The 17594-nt window shown below is 44.2% G+C and overlaps 1 protein-coding gene across 10 annotated transcripts in view; it reads left to right on the top strand.

The window, feature by feature from the left end:
• LOC116313396 (receptor-type tyrosine-protein phosphatase F) overlaps window positions 1-17594 on the top strand; it is a 160155-nt gene that overhangs the window by 111115 nt on the left and 31446 nt on the right. For 4 of the 10 annotated variants that reach the window (XM_039602216.1, XM_031731084.2, XM_039602215.1 and 1 more), the window contains 9 exons: window positions 660-965; window positions 1744-1937; window positions 6817-6843; window positions 9874-9991; window positions 10417-11001; window positions 11767-11867; window positions 12469-12716; window positions 13946-14024; window positions 15128-15352. In XM_039602216.1, the coding sequence (XP_039458150.1) occupies window positions 660-965; window positions 1744-1937; window positions 6817-6843; window positions 9874-9991; window positions 10417-11001; window positions 11767-11867; window positions 12469-12716; window positions 13946-14024; window positions 15128-15352 (1883 nt within the window). The remainder of the gene's footprint in view (window positions 1-659; window positions 966-1743; window positions 1938-6816; window positions 6844-9873; window positions 9992-10416; window positions 11002-11766; window positions 11868-12468; window positions 12717-13945; window positions 14025-15127; window positions 15353-17594) is intronic. The other 6 variants (XM_039602223.1, XM_039602217.1, XM_039602222.1 and 3 more) reach the window with 3 other exon arrangements.

The following is a 17594-nucleotide window of genomic DNA, read 5'->3' as shown; positions in this document are numbered from 1 at the left end:
AAGATTTGATTTTTTTAATTAACATCTGCACAAGGGAAAAAAAGCGATTTTAGTCTTCATCTCTAACCTGATTTTATTTACATGACCCATATTTACACGGGACTGCCGTAAACTGTGGACCTCTAGCAGTTTGCAGTAATTGTGGAGGTGTCACATGATCTTAATCTCATGTGAATATGTAATCTTTGTAAAGCAAAAAATCCCACCGCAAATTACCTGCCGGTGTTTTCATTAAGGCTTACATCTCTACACAGCGTGAAGACCCATTCATGGAGGGCTCTTGCTCAGTGAAATCTCAAAGGATGATGAAACAGAAACACACATGCTGACCTCAGATTTTAGTACATTCAAGTTAAAAACGGAATATTTATCATGTGTGAATGGGCCACAGGAAACATAGACAGCGAAGGGTAAATTTTCATCGCACGAGGTCCCCGGTATGAATAGAGCTGTGCTGTATTCATACAGTATAATGACAAATTTGAAATATAAAAAATATCTTGTGATTCTGAATATGACATTTCAAATTTTGATATTGACTGTTATACAAAAAGCTTCCATAGATTTTCCCTTATTTTTTTGCTTGTGCTGTACTTTATTTTTTTGTTTGCTTGATCCGTGCCCTTCCTCCGTGTGGTTTTGCTCCCCTCCCCCTACAGCCCCGTCCGCTCCTCCTCAGGACGTACAACTGGTCAGCCTGAGCTCCACCAGCCTCAAGGTGAGTTGGGTGGCACCACCTGCCGCTAGCCGCCATGGTGCCATAGTGCGTTACACAGTCAGCTACCAGGCCCTGGCTGGAGAGGACACGGAGAAGCACGAGGTCACTGGGATCGGTGCAGACGCCACCAGCCATGTGCTGGAGGGCCTGGAGAAGTGGACTGAGTATCAAGTGTGGGTGAGGGCACACACTGATGTGGGCCCAGGTCCTGAGAGTGCCCCAGTGAGGATGAGAACCAAAGAGGATGGTAGGTTGATACTTCCCTTGAAGCAGAGTGCTCTCAAACTGTTTTCCTCTCTGTTGCTTGCGGCAGCCTTTGGCGATTGTCTTTCACCCTCTTCAGATGTTACACCGCAATTTCTTTCGTCCTGCTGATGAATTTTGAGATAATGAGGTGGCGGTGGTGGCAGCAGGGGTCACCTTTTCTTTGTTTCCTCCTCTTTCCAGCTTGTTGTCTATGGCCTTTACACCTTTTGTGGGTTAAGAGTGATCACTCCCAGGCCTCAGTTCTCCACCACTCTGGTTTCACTGGCTTCTTGTCTTCTTTTACTGTTCCGAGGAATGAAAGTGGACCAAATCTCCCATTTTTCGCTCTGTCTCTTTCCCCTTTTTCTCACTCGTTTTGTTTGCAGTGTGATAGAGGGCGGCTTCTCCTAAGAGAGTGTCGACTATAATTAATGTGTTTGAAGTTTGCTGCAACACGGCTTATTTCATTCTGGAATTAAGAGCATTACAGACATGGCTAGACCACATGCTGTCCCACATGGGGTGTTTTTGGGACGCAGTAGTCTTAGAAGGTCTAAAGTGACTAGAAATGATTAATTCATGGTCAGTACATGTATCACTTCATTATACATAGCACCCCAGAATTTAGATTTGTTTTGGATCATCATTACAAAACGGAGATAAGTCACGACCTCGTCTCTTTCTCTTTACTCTCTTCTCATCTTTCCCACTGTCCCTCCATCTGTCTGTGTTTCTGTCTTACTCTTTTAATCTGCCCTTCGTCCTTGTCTGATTTCCAGTGCCGGGAGCACCCCCCAGGAAAGTGGAGGTTGAGGCCATAAATTCCACAGCTATCCGAGTCACCTGGAAGCCACCCCTGCAGGGGAAGCAGCACGGCCAAATCCGAGGCTACCAGGTCGTCTTCTCCCGGTTAGAAAACGGAGAACCGCGAGGCCAGCCTAACATCATGGATGTTTTTTTGCCAGAGGCCCAGGTACTGCATGATGTTTTACTCTTGTCTGCTCTTTCTGCTCTTCTTCCTCACTGTCTATATCTGTTTTATGCTCATTTCCCATTATTTTCATTCCCCACTGCCTCCCTATTCTCTTCCATTGTCTGAGTTCACACTTCATTTCCCCCATACTGGGTGACACACATGGAATTTTCTATCTTGTCAACTGGAGTTTCCATCCTCCCCTCTTTTTTTTTCTTCTTCGTCTTTTTTTGTTATCTTTCTCCGCATGTGACATTTGACTCTAAATTGGTACCCTGCTCCCACAGCTTTGGATTAGCTGTCCTAATAAGATCCACTTTAATTCTGCAGTAATAGCTATTAAATATTTTATATGTGTTACATCAGGACGTGGCTTAGTGGAATCAATGCACCTCTCTTTGCGGTTTTAGCAGTAATACATATGCACTGCCTTGTTACCATGTTTATAAATTAGAGCGATTTTCCTGACACCGCCCTTTACGCATTAATGCAAGCTGCTTGGAATGGCCCAAAGCTGTGCAACGCCATGAGATGGATGAGAGATTGTAATCCTTAAGAGGGATTCAGAGATTCATGAATATCTTAAAACCGCACTCGTACTGTTTTTTTTCTGTCTGTGAGAGAGGAGAGACCAGCTTAAGAACCTCCTTCTGATTGTTTGCCGGGAGTAACATTTGCGCGAGCACGCATTCACTCCCGCCCTCAGTGGTCTTCCACAAAAGCATCTAATTTGAACAAGGAAGTGCTCCCCGGCCACAAGAAAACCACCCACATATATATATATTATCTGAGCTCTGTTTGCTGATAAATGGCGGCTGTGGCAGACCAACAAGTTGCTGGTTCAGTTCCCAGGCAGTGCAAACTGCCTTGCCCCTGAGAAGATCTATTAACCCTCGTTTGCTATCCTGTGTCTCATCATTACACAAGTGGAAACACAGTTAAAGTCACAATGTGATGAATCAGTGTGTTACATCCCAGGGGATGATAAGTAGGAGCTTGTGGATTCCAGTTGTGTAATGACATATTCTGTGATTAAAAAAAAAACAGAAAAACATCATAAATCATTTATATGTGGCTGTCAAACTCACACAAGTCTTCACAGCAAGTGATTGACTGATACAGTACAGCCCGTCGATGTCTGCACCTGGACGAAGAGAACTGCCTTGACTCCTGAGCACAGTCAGCCTTTATTTTACAGCAGTAGTGTTTGGCAGCTGCTACTGACAGTTCATTGTTATCAGACTGTCTACAAGAGTGCTTGACAGACAGGACAGCGTCGCTTGATCTGGAAAGGGAGAAAACATGGTGGCTGCTTGTCTTCCTGTAAGTGTTTTCTCCACGTCGACATGTTCGGCGTGATTTTGTTTTGCATTGTGGAAAAACTGAACTGAACATGACCCTACTTGTTATGCAAACAATTCTCCCTGCCATGTCTCATTTGTGCCATGTTCACACAATAAACACAAAGACGCACTGTAATTTGGCGCCCAGGATAGCTCTCATGTTCCAGTCTAGTGTCCAGGACACCTCTCAAACAGACTGTCCCCTCCCTGGCAGACGGATAAATTTCTTCTCACACCTTCTATTATTTTCCTCTTCTCCTTCCCTTCGGTTTGCTTCCTTTTCTGCCGTGACCTCCTTTTGCACTCTCGCTGCTTAAAAAGCTGGTTGAGTAATTACCAGAGGCTTGCGTGCAGGTTGGTTACCCTTGATTGAGTCATCTCAACAGATTGTTTTCTATGAGACAGCACTGAGTAACCAACCTGCAAGGACCTGCCCAGACGTCATTAAAGACCACACAGTCAGCCAACGGTCCCTTATCCTTGTTCGCCCAACTGGTTTTAGAACAATCCCGTCTTTTTCACACATCTTTCCGTTCACGCACCACAACAACTAGAAAAAAAAAATCTAGCAAAGATAACATGCGCAAACACGCTCACTTGCTTAGACCGACCTTGTAGTAGGTGTTCCAGCTGGCCGAGAGGAGTTCATGAGTCATCCTAGAGACATGCAAATCCCTCATACGCACACCTGTAATTGATGATGAATAAAACGGAAAAAAAGCAATATCCTTCTATCCTGGCACATCCCATAATGTTTTTCTCATGAATTTTCCTAATGTGTTGTGAAATCGGTTCCACATCCACCCGTTCTACCTGAATTGGATTCACAGTAAGCTTGCCAAGAGGAAAAGAAAAATCCAAATTTTCCAGGGCTCTCACATCATACCTGAGCCTCACCTTCAATCACGATTCTAAGCCGACTGATTGAATTGCAGATCCTGTCAAAATGGCTATCACCTTTCCCCTTCTCTTTGTCTCTGTGTTTCTGGCTCCTCTCCTTTTCGCCCTCTCTCAGGGTTAGCTGAAATACTGGGAGGAGAGCTAGGAGAGCTTGGCTGTGCGTGGGCGGTTTAAGCGCCTCTTTTCTTTTCAAGCAGGAGCCCACACAGCGCCCTCATTTCCCTGCTAAATTTAAACCAGAGGCCATGTTAACAGTGTGATGTTATCGACCCCTTTGCAAATACTTCTGTTGGAAAAGTGGCCTGGACCTGAGTTGGCAGCTCCCACACCACACGGTCTGCTCCATCACGGTGCACTCACGGCAACCTCTGTGGCAGTGTATTTCATATACACATCCATAAAAGTGTGCAGAAAGTGCTGTGATTGAGTTTGAAGCCATTAGCCGCTGTCTGTGCTTTCATACATTTTCTGCACAAGTTTGCCTTCCTTCACAAGTTTGCCTTTATTCAGCACTACTTTCCAGGTTCATTTTGTTTGACCACTCATGCGTTTTTGTAGTTTGTGTGAGCGAGGCAATGCTTCACTGCCTCTACGGCCTTCGCCGCCTCAGATTGGAGTTGAATGGGAATCGGGGGGGGAGGAAAAAAAGAGAAAAGAAGCACCTCAGCCCGTTTCACTCCATCAATCATGACAGCTCCTTCTCTTCCACATCACTCGTTCCCCCCTCGTTCCCATTTTTATAGCCACACATCTCAGCCCATGTCATCACATTTGCATTCACCCGCCTGCAAATTATACCGCTCCGTTTCCACAAACGACGCTTATCAGCAATGATGTGTTTTCAGCTTGCGTTGGCATTTGAAATATAAATGGAGGATAATTTATAATTCTCCCATGGATTTAAGCAAAAAAAAAAGCAAAAGCAGTTCCGATAGGAAGGAATTAAGCCCAAGATGAGATAGGAACTCTTGCGAACCTTAATGTGTTGCCTGCTCTGTTGACATACTGAGTGAAGTTGACAGTAAACAAATTAAGCAATTAGGAACATTGCAAACTGTTATTCATGGAGTTAAGCAGCAGCTGTTCTTTAATGGTACTCTTTAGTGCCCCGCTATGTCTGGGGAGCATGAGGCAGCAGTTTTTGATGTGCCGTGTGCCTCGACCAGTCACAACTGGGACCTTACAGAGGCCTTGCTCATACTTCACTTAACTGTTTGGTAATAAAGACCATCCACAGGGAGGAGGAAAAGTTGGGTCTTTTGTCTTTTCATATGCCAACAGTCAATAGAGGATGATGAACACCGTCTCCCCACCGCACAATAAATCAGCAGCGTGTGAGGCTTGCTCCTTTTGTTTGTGAAAGTCTAGAATAGCAAGGAGGGAGTGATGGGTGATCAGGAGGACCGGCTCTACTTCCAAGTATTTGTATTTTTTGCAGACTTTGTGCCCGGTTAAACCAAATTCCAAGAAAGGTATTTTCTTCTTCTTTACTGGATTGGATTTGAATCGCACTTACTCTGGTCATGTTAATGAAACGATCCTGCAAAGTGTTGATGCTGGGCAGATGAAGACGGCTCTTCGTGTGTTTTCTCAGTGTTTGACAACGCACGACATTAAGTTGGTCTTGTTTGTATAGTTAATGGACACAAGTGTTAGCAAATACAATGCCAATGGAGTTAAAATTATGTAATACATTTGGGGGCACTGGCCCATTCACAGTAATTCTTGGTGGTTAAATATTGGTTTTTTCCCAGCCTCGCCAATTGCTTCTCCCCTTTGTGTGTTCGCCTCAGTGGTACAGTCCACAAGCAGCTGTGACAATACTCGTGCACCCTAGTGATAACATTTTTTTCCCCCACTCCACCGTCCTCACCCGCACTCCCACCCCCTTTTTCTGTTCTCCACTTTGTCCCTCATCAGTGTCAACAGTGTCATCTCTCCTGCCCCTTGTCAGCCGGGCCACCCATCAGTGAACCCCTCTGCAGGAACTGAACTGTGGAGCACGTTGCTGGTAAACGCCAGCGGTGGCGTTCTGCATCGATGGGGTTTGATGTCACAGGGCTAGCATAGCAGCACTGGTAATAGGATTTCATGCTCGGCACTGACGGAGCCCCGCGGCACGAAATGGGCTTTCACTTCCCCCAGGAATCACTTGGCCAGGCACAGCGAGCAAGGAGAACATTTTGAATACATATTGAAATATAATGAATAAAAGGCCTTCCCTCAATTTCTGTAAGAAAAAAGGAAATGCTTCACGGACTGTGCAGAGTTTACAGTTCTTATCCAAAGTGTAATAGTCATCATAGCGAATAGAAGTCTCCTGATTGAGAAAGAGGGAGGCTTTTTGTTGGATTCATAGGCGAACCAAAAACAAGGCAGTGCATTTAAACAATAAAAAAAAAAAAATCACAAATATGGTTACGCAATTTGTTGTATGCCACTCAACTTGTCTTTTTTTTTTACTCCTTCTCTTCCATCACACTCTATCCCACTGTTTTGTTCCACCACACGACTCTGTTGACACCTACATTCATCTGTCTGCGAAAAAAAGACGAGCGCTTTTTTTCCATGGCTGTTGTGTTGTTTCTGACTCATTTCTCTCCCCGCCCTGTGTCCTGTGTCTTCTCTCCCATCAGTGGAATATTGAGGAATCCACCGAGCATGTGAGTAACCCACATGTGTGCTGCTGGGTTCTCTTGCAGGGCGAGCTCTTTTCCCTTTTGCAGTTTGGGGGTGCTTGTGTGTTTCGATTATGAGTTGTGTATGGATGTGTGTTAATTTCTGTGCAAGGTGTGTGACTTTAATCTACTCTGTGTGAACCCTCAGGAAAGATCATAACCCGATCATAACCACAGCACGAAACGTGTGTCCAAATGTTTTCTTTTGTGTGTTTGTGTGTGTGTGAGAGAGAGAGAGTTAGTGTGATTTAGCCTAAGAGCTCCTACAACTTCAAAGCAAGATCTGATGCAGGCTTATTTTACCAGAAGAAGAACCCTGTAGAAACAGCTGGGCAGTTGCAGGTGAACTGAGGCAATTCTGTACAGTGCACATGAAGCATCTTCCCCCATTGAGCTTACAGTGCAGTCAAAGGCTTTGTGTCACTATCCCTGTGTGATGCCGACATTAATCGGCCTCGCCTAACCTGCTGTCTCCCCCGCTGTTTCAGATGACATGTCTATCTGAGGGGAGGAGCTGTGTCTTTTATCAGCTCCACACATCTCCGAAATTGCCACCAGCCTTTCATGTTCTTTTCACGTGCCTGGTTTGCAGCCCGCCGCTACGTGGCTGTCAAGCAGCTCTTTGTTATGGCTTATTACCCCCTAGACGTCATATTGCACTGGCATAAATGCAGAGCCACTTACTGTACCCAGTCAAAAAATTCAATAGAAGCCTGCCAGACTAACGGATACTGTTTTCAGTGTATAAACAAGGGCAAAGATATGTTAAGAAAAAGGTTTTCAGCTTTTATAAAGTCCAAAAAAAGAATTCATTTGGGATATTTTCACTCCTTTTTTTCACCCGCCGACATTTCAAATGGAAAACTTAATGAATCCGGTAACCACCTGTAGAGGCTGAGGCGGATCTTTTTTTGTTCTTCCTTTATCTGTTTATACATCATTTCAGTTAGTTTCGTATACGAGCCAGTGGGAAGTGCGCACGCTGTCGTATTTATTTGTTATTAGCACTAAGTTAAACAGAAACCTGGCTGCACGGCACACGGATTCCTCAAGCTACACCCACATGGCATGAGTCAGGCTCGCCTCCTCTCCCTCTCCTCTTAATGCGTTGATTAACACCTGACAGACAGCGAGCTACACGCTGTCAGAGGAGGACATCTGTTCACACATCTTTATTATTTCTTCAGCAGCCATGTTTAGACCACAGCAGACTTTGTGCTTGGTAGCTAATAGAGTATGAGGCAGATGTCAGCACTGAAAGCATAAGCCTGCGTTACTGACCCATGGCTTTGTTCTCAGGGAGTTTTTTAGCTTTCAGGAAATTTTGGCTGGTGTTAAAAAGCAAAAGATGCATATAGAGGACATTAAATATAAATCTTGAGCAAAAAGTTATCTGAAGGGATTTGTTTTAACTGTGCAGCCCATTTTTCTCTTGGTATTTTTCCACTCTAGTGAGGATAGTGGTGTTGAGAGGCTTGAAGAGGAGAATCCATTTCTATAACTAGTCGACTTGTTAATCTCTATAATGCCCTTTGGTGCTGCTCTAAGCATTTGCTCTAAAGGGAACTTTGAAGCCTTGGTTTTTCTATTTTCTGCTGAGTTTTAAAAGTGTTGCTAGAACTGAATCAACCTTGTCAGAATGGAGAGAGGACCGATCTGTGCAGCTGCCACTGCTGAGATTGTTAAAGCCATTTTGCATGATTAAAGTAATGAGACTTCCTCCATAAAGTTAAAATGGCTTTATGATACAGTAATTTAGCATTTTTCCCCCATCCCTCTTAAAGGTTAGCAGGGGAGCACCAAATGTCCCTTAAAGAGAGGCAGTAAAAACCACTGTCAAACAGCGCTGGCTTATGTAGACTGTTTAATGTTCTTCTATGGTTAGGAAATTAAAACTTCATTAGTTGGAGAAACAGCGTTAGGGCAAGGCCGTATAATATTCCAAGCGTCTGAGAAGTTTGCGAGAAGTTCCAGCAGGAAGGCTCGTAGGCATCTGTGTGTTCGTCCTCTCAGCGGCGCCAGTCAGAACCCGACAACTCCAGCATGTGCGCTCAAGCCGAAGGCATTAAGTTGTTGTGCGTGTGCATGTGTGTGTATACCAATGTGTGCGTGCTGATGTGCACATTTTACGTGCATGTATACTGTGTGTATCCTTCGTTTATGTATATTAGTATGTGTATTCCTGTGTGTGTGTGTTTCTGTTTGTTTGTTTGGATATGGGCTTTGTTCAAGCTCAGAGTATTTAATTCCAGCGTGTGGGTGTGTTTTTATTCAGACTGATGCAGTGTGGTAAAGTGAGTGCCAGCACTGCAGCAGGTTACCCGTAACAGTGTGTTACCTCAGTTGTTTTTCTGTCTGTTCATTCCTGACTGCTGAGTTACTCATTTGTTCATTCACCGTAGTGTGTCTGTGTTTTTGTGCAGAGACTGTTTGGGCAGTCAGCCAGAGGAGAATAAGTACCAAGAATCTTATTTCATTCTTTAAAAAAAAGTATTTTTTTAATCATCCTGATGTTTATTTATCTGAAGGATTATTTTCAAAGAGTTTTAACAGCAGTCCCACAGTCGGTGTACTATTTTGTGGGTTTTAATAGTCTGTTTAGTGACGAACTTAAGCTCCTCTGGTTATTATCTCATGCTTATCCATGCAGCAGGCATGAAAACTGACACACGGGTGATGTTCTGATTAATTTAGTTGGTTTGTTAGTTAATGGGTTCAGCGTGTTCCTTACAGTTAGGTACAGGAGCTTTTCAGAACCAAGAAAAGTTCCTGGGCCTGTTCGTGTGCCTTCTTTCTCTATTAAAAGTTTGACATATTTTGTTTTTAGGCTAATTGCGCAAGAACCCACACGTGGTTGGAGAAGGGGGTTTAATCTTACTGCGGTTTCCTTTGGTGCTGTGTGTTTGTCAGGGGATCGCAGCTTGTGTGAGAGGGTGGTTGAAGAGGTTTCGCTCAGGCTTACTGACGCCTGTTAACATCTGACCTTGTGATTTTTTTTCTTTTTCACTTGTACAGGAGGCCATAATTGGTGGGCTGCAGTCTGAAACCACCTACTCTGTAACTGTAGCAGCATACACCCTGAAGGGAGATGGTGCTCGTAGCAAAGCTAAAGTCATCACCACAACTGGAGCAGGTCAGAATCAGTGTTAGTGGGGTTTTCATGTAAAACAGAGAATGTATATGTGAATCTGTTAGTGTGGAGTCTTGCTTTGGAAATCATTTGCTCATTGGGTAATGACTTTGTCAGTCACAAGTCATTAGCCAGTGAATGACTGAAAAATACCAAAGAAAATCAAACTTTTTGAAACATGGTATGACCAAAGATTACAAAATTTCTTTTGTTCAGTACGACCCAAAACTAGTGACTAAGAGCAGCCAAGTGTTTACAAAGGTCAAGTCTTTTTCCATAGACTTCACAATCACAACTATCGCCATCTTGTGGCCTTCAGATAGAATACAGGTTTTAAATTTGATGTGAATTTAAAAATATGTCTTTCACTTTTAAAGCAATTACAGTGCAAGTAATTTTTTTCCTATTTAAATCTCTACTTCAACCAGTGCCAGGCAAACCCAGTATGATGATTAGTACCACCATGGGCAACACAGCACTGCTCCAATGGCAGCCCCCCAAGGATATGGTGGGGGAGCTGATGGGCTACCAGCTGCAGTACAAGCGCACCGACGAGGACACCTACACCTCGCGCGAGATGAGAAAGACTGACGACCACCATACTGTCACTGGCCTGCACAAAGGCGCCACCTACGTCTTCCGCCTCAGCGCGCGTAACCGTGCAGGCATCGGCGAACCTCACATTAAGGAGATCAGCACACCTGAAGACGTGCCCTCAGGCTTCCCGTCCAACCTCCAAGTTACGGGCCTGACGCAGTCCAGTACCCAGCTGACCTGGAAGCCCCCGCCGCTGGCGGAAAGGAATGGCAAGATCACACATTACTTGGTGGTATACAGGGACATCAACAGTCAGACAAACAGCACCAACCGCACCACCGAAACACACATGACTATCCAGGACCTTAAACCTGACACCACTTACGACATCCGGGTGCAGGCATTCACCAGTAAGGGCGGCGGACCCCTCAGCCCCAGCATCCAGAGCAGGACCATGTCGAATGGTAGGATAAGTGGTAGGACATCTGACTAACATTTATACATAAACACTTCAGAGATATTTGATATGAAAACATAATGACGTGCTTGCATAAACATTGGCACTCTTAGGCGCACACAGTTATGTCATTGCTCACCACGAACACATGTCGCTCGCTTCTGTTTTAAACTCGCTCCGTCTTTATCGGTGCGGTGTCTTTCCCATCTTCCACTCAGCATACTGTAGTACATGACTGTGTTTATTGATTTATAGAGTACTAATCTCATTACACGCTACAGTCACATTACCATGCCTCCTCATCCTCCCTCCTTCTACACACAAATCTAAATGTTACCCAGCATGTAGCTTCTGATGCATTTTATAATCTTATAAATGAAAGATTTCTTATTTATAACCATGCACGATGCCTGTTTTAAGACACATGTTGCCACTCCTCATGTCATATGCATTTCTTGGTAATCGCAGTGATCTCGGCCTGTTGAGTGTGTCTTGTGAATGGGCGGTAATAAATGGAACAGGCTCAGGGAAATGGAGTCTATTTTTGTATGATCGGTAATCAAGCGTGAATGCGATTGTTAATGTTCTCTGAACACTCCTGTGGCTTTTCAGGTTTGGTCATAAGGAATTACCGCAGAATATGTTCGCGTTGTTTACTGAAGGGGTGACTGGCTCGTGTGCTGCTTTATAGTAGTGTGAAATGAAATTATGCACAGAGATTACTTTTTGTGGTGTACAAGATGTCTTACCTGAGGTATTAATGAGTGGATTTTCCTCATCCTAGCTTTCCCCACCCTGAACTTCGGTGTCAAAGCTGTCATGAAAACGTCCGTCTTGCTCACCTGGGATTTGCCACCAAACTACAAACCCCAAGCGCCCTTTAAGGTAAGTACCAGCCAGGTAGACGGCCAATGCTGACATGAGGTGCAAAAAAGAGTGAATATAAACTCAGTTTGCACAGACAAAATACTTGCAGTGCAATTTAAATTAAAAAATGCTGGATTAAAAAAAAAAAACTCTTATTCTACTTCAACAACATGTTCTAACATGCTGTACAAGCATTTGTAATATGAAAAAGCAATATTAGGTGCTGACACTTAACACAATATGATTGAGTCGCTTTCTGTATTTGCACAAAAAATATGAAAATCCCAATTCATGCTCATTTATGAGGTGTAATAATCTGTCAACGTGATATATCAATTCCCACCCAAATGATAGGGGAGCAAAGACAATTTAAGGTGTAAAAGAACATTGGATATGCGCCAGTGGGCAAGTGCGTCTCTTGAAGCACTTGAGATGAGGTGTCAGATAAGATGGGCACCTCCCTTAGGACCATACTGTTTTTGCTTTTTTTTTTTTTTTCCACATGTGTGCGTTTGAGAGGGAAGAGAGAGAGCGGTGCGTGTGAGCAAACGATATTCAGGCTGTATATCTGTGCTGCCGTAAATCACAACTCCCAAGTTTTCCCCCCGTGTGCTTACAGATCTTGTATAACCAGCAAAGCGTGGAAGTGATGGGAAACCTGAAGAGGAAGCTGATCACGCAGCTGCAGCCAGACACAGACTACTCCTTTGTACTGACAAGCAGGGGCAACATTGCCGGAGGTCTTCAGCAGCAGGTGTCCATCCGCACTGCCCCAGACCTGATCCAGACCAAGCCCAGGACACATCATGCTCAAGGTGGCAAGATGAACATCACCCTGCCAAAGATCCAGACCACCACGCGTGTCAAGTACGTACTGATGGGGACTAACCACACAGGCTTGCTCTGGGCTAGAAAATGCTTGTTATTAGTCAGGAATAACAAACAGGTTTTGCTTTTTATGTTTATAGTTTGTGATGCATATAAGTTATACATTTATAATTTTAAAATTGATGTTATTACACAAATTTACAACCACAAAACTGTAAATTTGGGACCTAATGCGACACAAAGGGCACACGTGTGTCTGATCGCTACTAAAACTATTCGAGAACTTACGATTGCAACTTTTACTCTGAGCCATTTTTGTGACACGGCAGCTGATGATAATTGAGACTTAACATCAGGTCGAGCCGTGTTATCTTTTGACACAAATTGTTAAGAGGAAAACTGCACCTGACCCTTTTCCTTCAAACGCACACACATAGCGACACGTCTGTGTAAAGGGGGAGTACACGGGGTTGATTGGTAAAAAAGATTACAGGGCTGTCAGGGCTGGCCAGGGTCCAGCACAGATTGACAGCCACGGAGTGCCTGTGATTGGGGATGGGAGGGTTGAGGGGGTGTGTATGTGTAGGTGAGAGGGAGGGGGTGAGGAGTCTTGTTATACGTCTCTTCTCCCACTACTAGACTTGAGTGACTGTTGAATCACAGAGTTGAGGTCTGGAGAGAAGCGGCTGTTTTCGCTGTCAGCAGCACCTGATTTTACAAGTAGTCAAATGCTGCACTGGGGGGAAACTTGTACCCAAGACGGAGTCGGGGCAGAGACGAAACATATATAACCTAACGCATTCTCCAAAGCATTCTACTTTATTCATCACCTAGCCTCTTAGCTTGACTCTAAAGTCTTAAATGTCTCACTAATGTCTTTCTTTTCCTTCTATTTTGGTCTTCTTAATGAAAGCAGGAGAACACACACGAGTACTCACATAGCTGCTTCTATTAACCTAAGGAATCCTATGGGGATCTATGCTAGCTGAAGGCTCCCCTCACTGGGATTGTGTTTGTTCCAGTCTACATGGCAGATGTTCTTAGTGATTAGCAATTAATTGGCGAATGCATTGCCAATCTGCTGGTGTTCGACCTTGGTTGGAACCACATGTGTTTTACTTAAATTTTGAATTCAGCCCAACGAGGATCACCCTCAAAGTACGCCTCCTTGTTTTGACTGTGCTATTAATGCACTTGGCCCGCTTTGTTCTCAGCGTGTACGTGCATCGGCCGGTCTTTCTTAACACAAGCTTTATTTTTCATGGCAGGTGGTACTACATCGTTGTGGTGCCCGTGTCCCCGGTGACACGCAAGTGGAAGAATCCAGACGAGATGGACATGGATGAGGTGAGTGCCAGCCCATGTCTGATTGGCTAATGTGCCAGGTCAGGGGTCCCAAATAGCACTTTCTGTTCCAACTGGGTATAAAGTCACAAGTGGAAACTAATTAGCTTTACCCTCCTGGGCGCCAGAAGAAAGAGATTTTAAACAATGACTCACTCGGCTAGGTGGGGAGTGTCCTGAGTGAATGCCAGGTCTGCAGACACTGCCCATTTGTTGAGTATAGCAATTTGCGTGCACATAAAATAGTTTGGTCTTTGTTTAATTATTTGTATTGTTGTAGATGTTAGGCAATCAAACATTTCTGTGGTCATGTTCACAATTGTAGTCAAAAGAATTACTGCTCTACCTCTATATTTTTCTTTAAATTGTTTATAGGCAGGCTTTGCCGCCTGTAGACAAAGTTTTACATGAGTTATTCAAATGAGGACAAAGATTTATGACTGCCTTATTATTCCATTGAATAAAGGTCTTCCTTGTCCATGAGGGAATTTAAGCTAAATGACATGCCTAAATATTAATAGCATAATTTTTAAGTAAACTGCGAGGCTCGTTGGTCTGAATCGCTATTGTTCAAGCTCCCTGTAGAAATAACAGAAGAGACTGAGAGGGAGAGAGATGGGACTCCCTGAGTCATTAAACACCGAGCAGGCCATTGTCTCCTCCCTCCGACATAATGATTTAATAAAGCTACATCTGGAGCAGTGCATGAGACATCACTGACAGAAAACAAAATGCTGCTGAAAACACAATGCCGCAGTGCTGTATGCGCCCGCTCATTTATTAACCGGGCTGGCAGTCATGCTGAGTTGGTGTGCTAGAGCAAGCGCTAATTGCTCACTTCGTAGATTGGCTGCATTGTTTGCAGTTATATCGCTGTGCAAAGGCCATTTTAGCTGTACGGAATCATTATCTCTTATTTGGAGGCATGCTAACAACCAAACCTGGATGTCTAGTGTCAGTGCAAAAGCTTTTTTTAGACTTTAGGAAGACTTTAGGAGTTGATGAAATTTGGAGAACTTGGATGCCGTTGTGCATATGGAAGAGAGATTTTTGACCAAAGAACCAAAGTTGTTTATTATTGAGAAATTTCTCTTTTTCTACCTCAGCTGCTCAAATCAAGTAGAAGTTCTGTCCTAAGACACCGACGTCACTTGGATTCCACCAAGCCTTACATTGCTGCCAAGCTTGCGTCACTTCCGACCACCTTTATGCTGGGTGATGAGAAAAGGTACGACGAATTCCTCAACAAGCCCCTGACGAGCTCACAGCAGTATCTCTGCTTTGTCTTGGCTGAACTTCAATCTGAAGGGACTGACAGCACTGCTCAGTATGTAAGTAAAACATCCAGCCTTGATGGCATAAGTTGCTTCTTTATTTTGCTTTCTAGTAAAGAACTTGCGTTTGTTTTTTAAACACTGAAGCTGTATTTTGGTACATGTTAATTTTTCTTTTCTCGGACAGATTATTTAAGTTTATCACCCATCCTCAAACTCTAATCACTCTGCTCCTCAAAGTGTTTCCAAAATAGCAGTGGGAAGCCTAATTGTTTTTGTTTTTATTGCCAATTATCCTTTAATACTGCTGCCTCTAAAAGTCATTGTAGCTTGTCCGAATAACTCCCTTATCACTTAACAATGACATCAGAGATCCAGCTTTGCCATTTCGGCAGCAGCGGGGCTCTGCGCACATCCCTTTACAATGCTAATACTAGACTCTCGGCTTTCTGAGCCGGGCCCCAATGCACTCGTCAAACAGCTCCAACATGGAGGCCCAGTTCTCCGTGGGACGGTCTGGAGTAAACTTCACAGCAGAAAGAATGAGCGACTGCGATTGCTCTGAGCTTCACCGCTACCCGGGACATGCATATTCAGTAGCTGTTCCCTGAGTGATTTAAAAAAAATGGAAGCGAGCGAGCGCTCCAAGTCCGAAACCCAATCCCAGACTTTTCACCTATTTCTTTCTCTTCACTCCCTCCTCTGAGCTTTTTTTTTCTTTACCCCTCTCTCTGCTTCTCTCGCCCTCTCCACATTTCTCTACCATGAAGAGAGCAGAGGAGATTGATTAGTGCAGCTGAAGTTAAGAGGGAGATGAGGGCCTGGTCTCAGGGTCTCGGGAGTCTGTAAAGCAGGCCTGATTCCCTTGAAACGCTGCTTTACATGTCCCTAAAGCCCCCCACCACCACCACCCTACTCCAGTAATCCCCTACTCTTTCACTCAGGAAAGAGGAGGGACATGCAGGGGAGGCTATAGCGGGCAACCACGGTATACTTTACTTCAAAGCAGATGCTTAAATCCCATCACTGCACAACACTCTCACCGTACCTGCAAGATACACCATGCTGGATCAGCAGCGCTCAAGATTTCTCTCTTTCTGTGTACTTCCCCTCCTTAAACTGCGTCCTGCCCACCTGCTTTTAAACTTAATCACTTGGATCAATCAGATTCACTCACTCTGTGAGTCAGCCAGTGTGTTTACCTTCACTTCAGCTTTCTGCAGCAAACTCATTTCCTAAAATGTATGTAAATAGGACACTTAATTTCCTGAATTAGGATAGCAGATTAAAGCTTTTGATGTATAAACACAAATGGTTTTCTAAAAAAACATTTTACGGCGCCACATGACAAAGACTTTAGACAGAGAAAGTGCTGCCGTGACAAAGATTAAAGGAGAGATCATTAGACGTCGCAGTGCATTCTTGGCCCTAAAATGAGTATTTGAGTGTGGATGGCTAAAACTCACAGTTTGAAGCTAAATCAAAATAAGCTGACAACCATTTCAGAACGTTGGTGCTTTTGTGAAAACATTCACAGAGGTGTGCATACAGATCGTGAAAGCAGTCAGTTTTTCCTACATGTCATGTCCCCTAACTGAACTGTCAAAATGCTCTGACAGAAAAAAACCCCACTTCAGGCTTCAGCTCACAAATTCACTTAAAATATGCCATCCATGGTTCAAAAATACAATAAGGGATAAAAACAAATCCAATAGCTGACCTGCTCCATATAATAAGCACAATATCTACACTAACAGGATTATTATAGAGCATGTAAACACCTTGATTTTCTCATTTCTCCTATCCTGGCTTCGCGTGTGCTTTTAAGCATACTGAATGGCGAGGTGGCTACTGCAGTCATTGATTTCTGCACAAATCCCCTAACTGCACTCCTTGGGAAACACGGCAGTGTTTGTTTTTGTCACCCCCAACGCGCCGCTTTCGAGCGTTTATTACTAAACACACGGGTACAGAAGGTAAAGCATGCAGCAGGATCGAGCAGTTGGCAGAAGCTGCCTCGAGCAGGATCTTCACCAGACTCAGGAGAATAAGACAACAAGTAGTGGAATAAATGACTTGTGTCTTTACCGCACTTTCTCGCAACCACCCAAACTCCCCCAGTGTAGATCAAACAAGACCGCCAGGGTTTAATAAGCCCTCGTATATCAATGGCCACAAGCAGCCAGCAGTGGTTGGAGGGAAGAAGAGAAGGAAGGCAAAGGGGGAAGAGAGCGAGGAAGGGAGAGGGGCAGAAGAAGAGAGGGTGCCTTCATGTCTCCCCAGCACCCAAGGCGGATAA

Source organism: Oreochromis aureus, linkage group 18 (assembly GCF_013358895.1).
Source record: "Oreochromis aureus strain Israel breed Guangdong linkage group 18, ZZ_aureus, whole genome shotgun sequence".
NCBI lineage: Eukaryota > Metazoa > Chordata > Actinopteri > Cichliformes > Cichlidae > Oreochromis > Oreochromis aureus.
The sequence above is the reverse complement of the archived record's forward strand: the minus strand, read 5'-3'. Positions and strand labels throughout refer to the sequence as shown.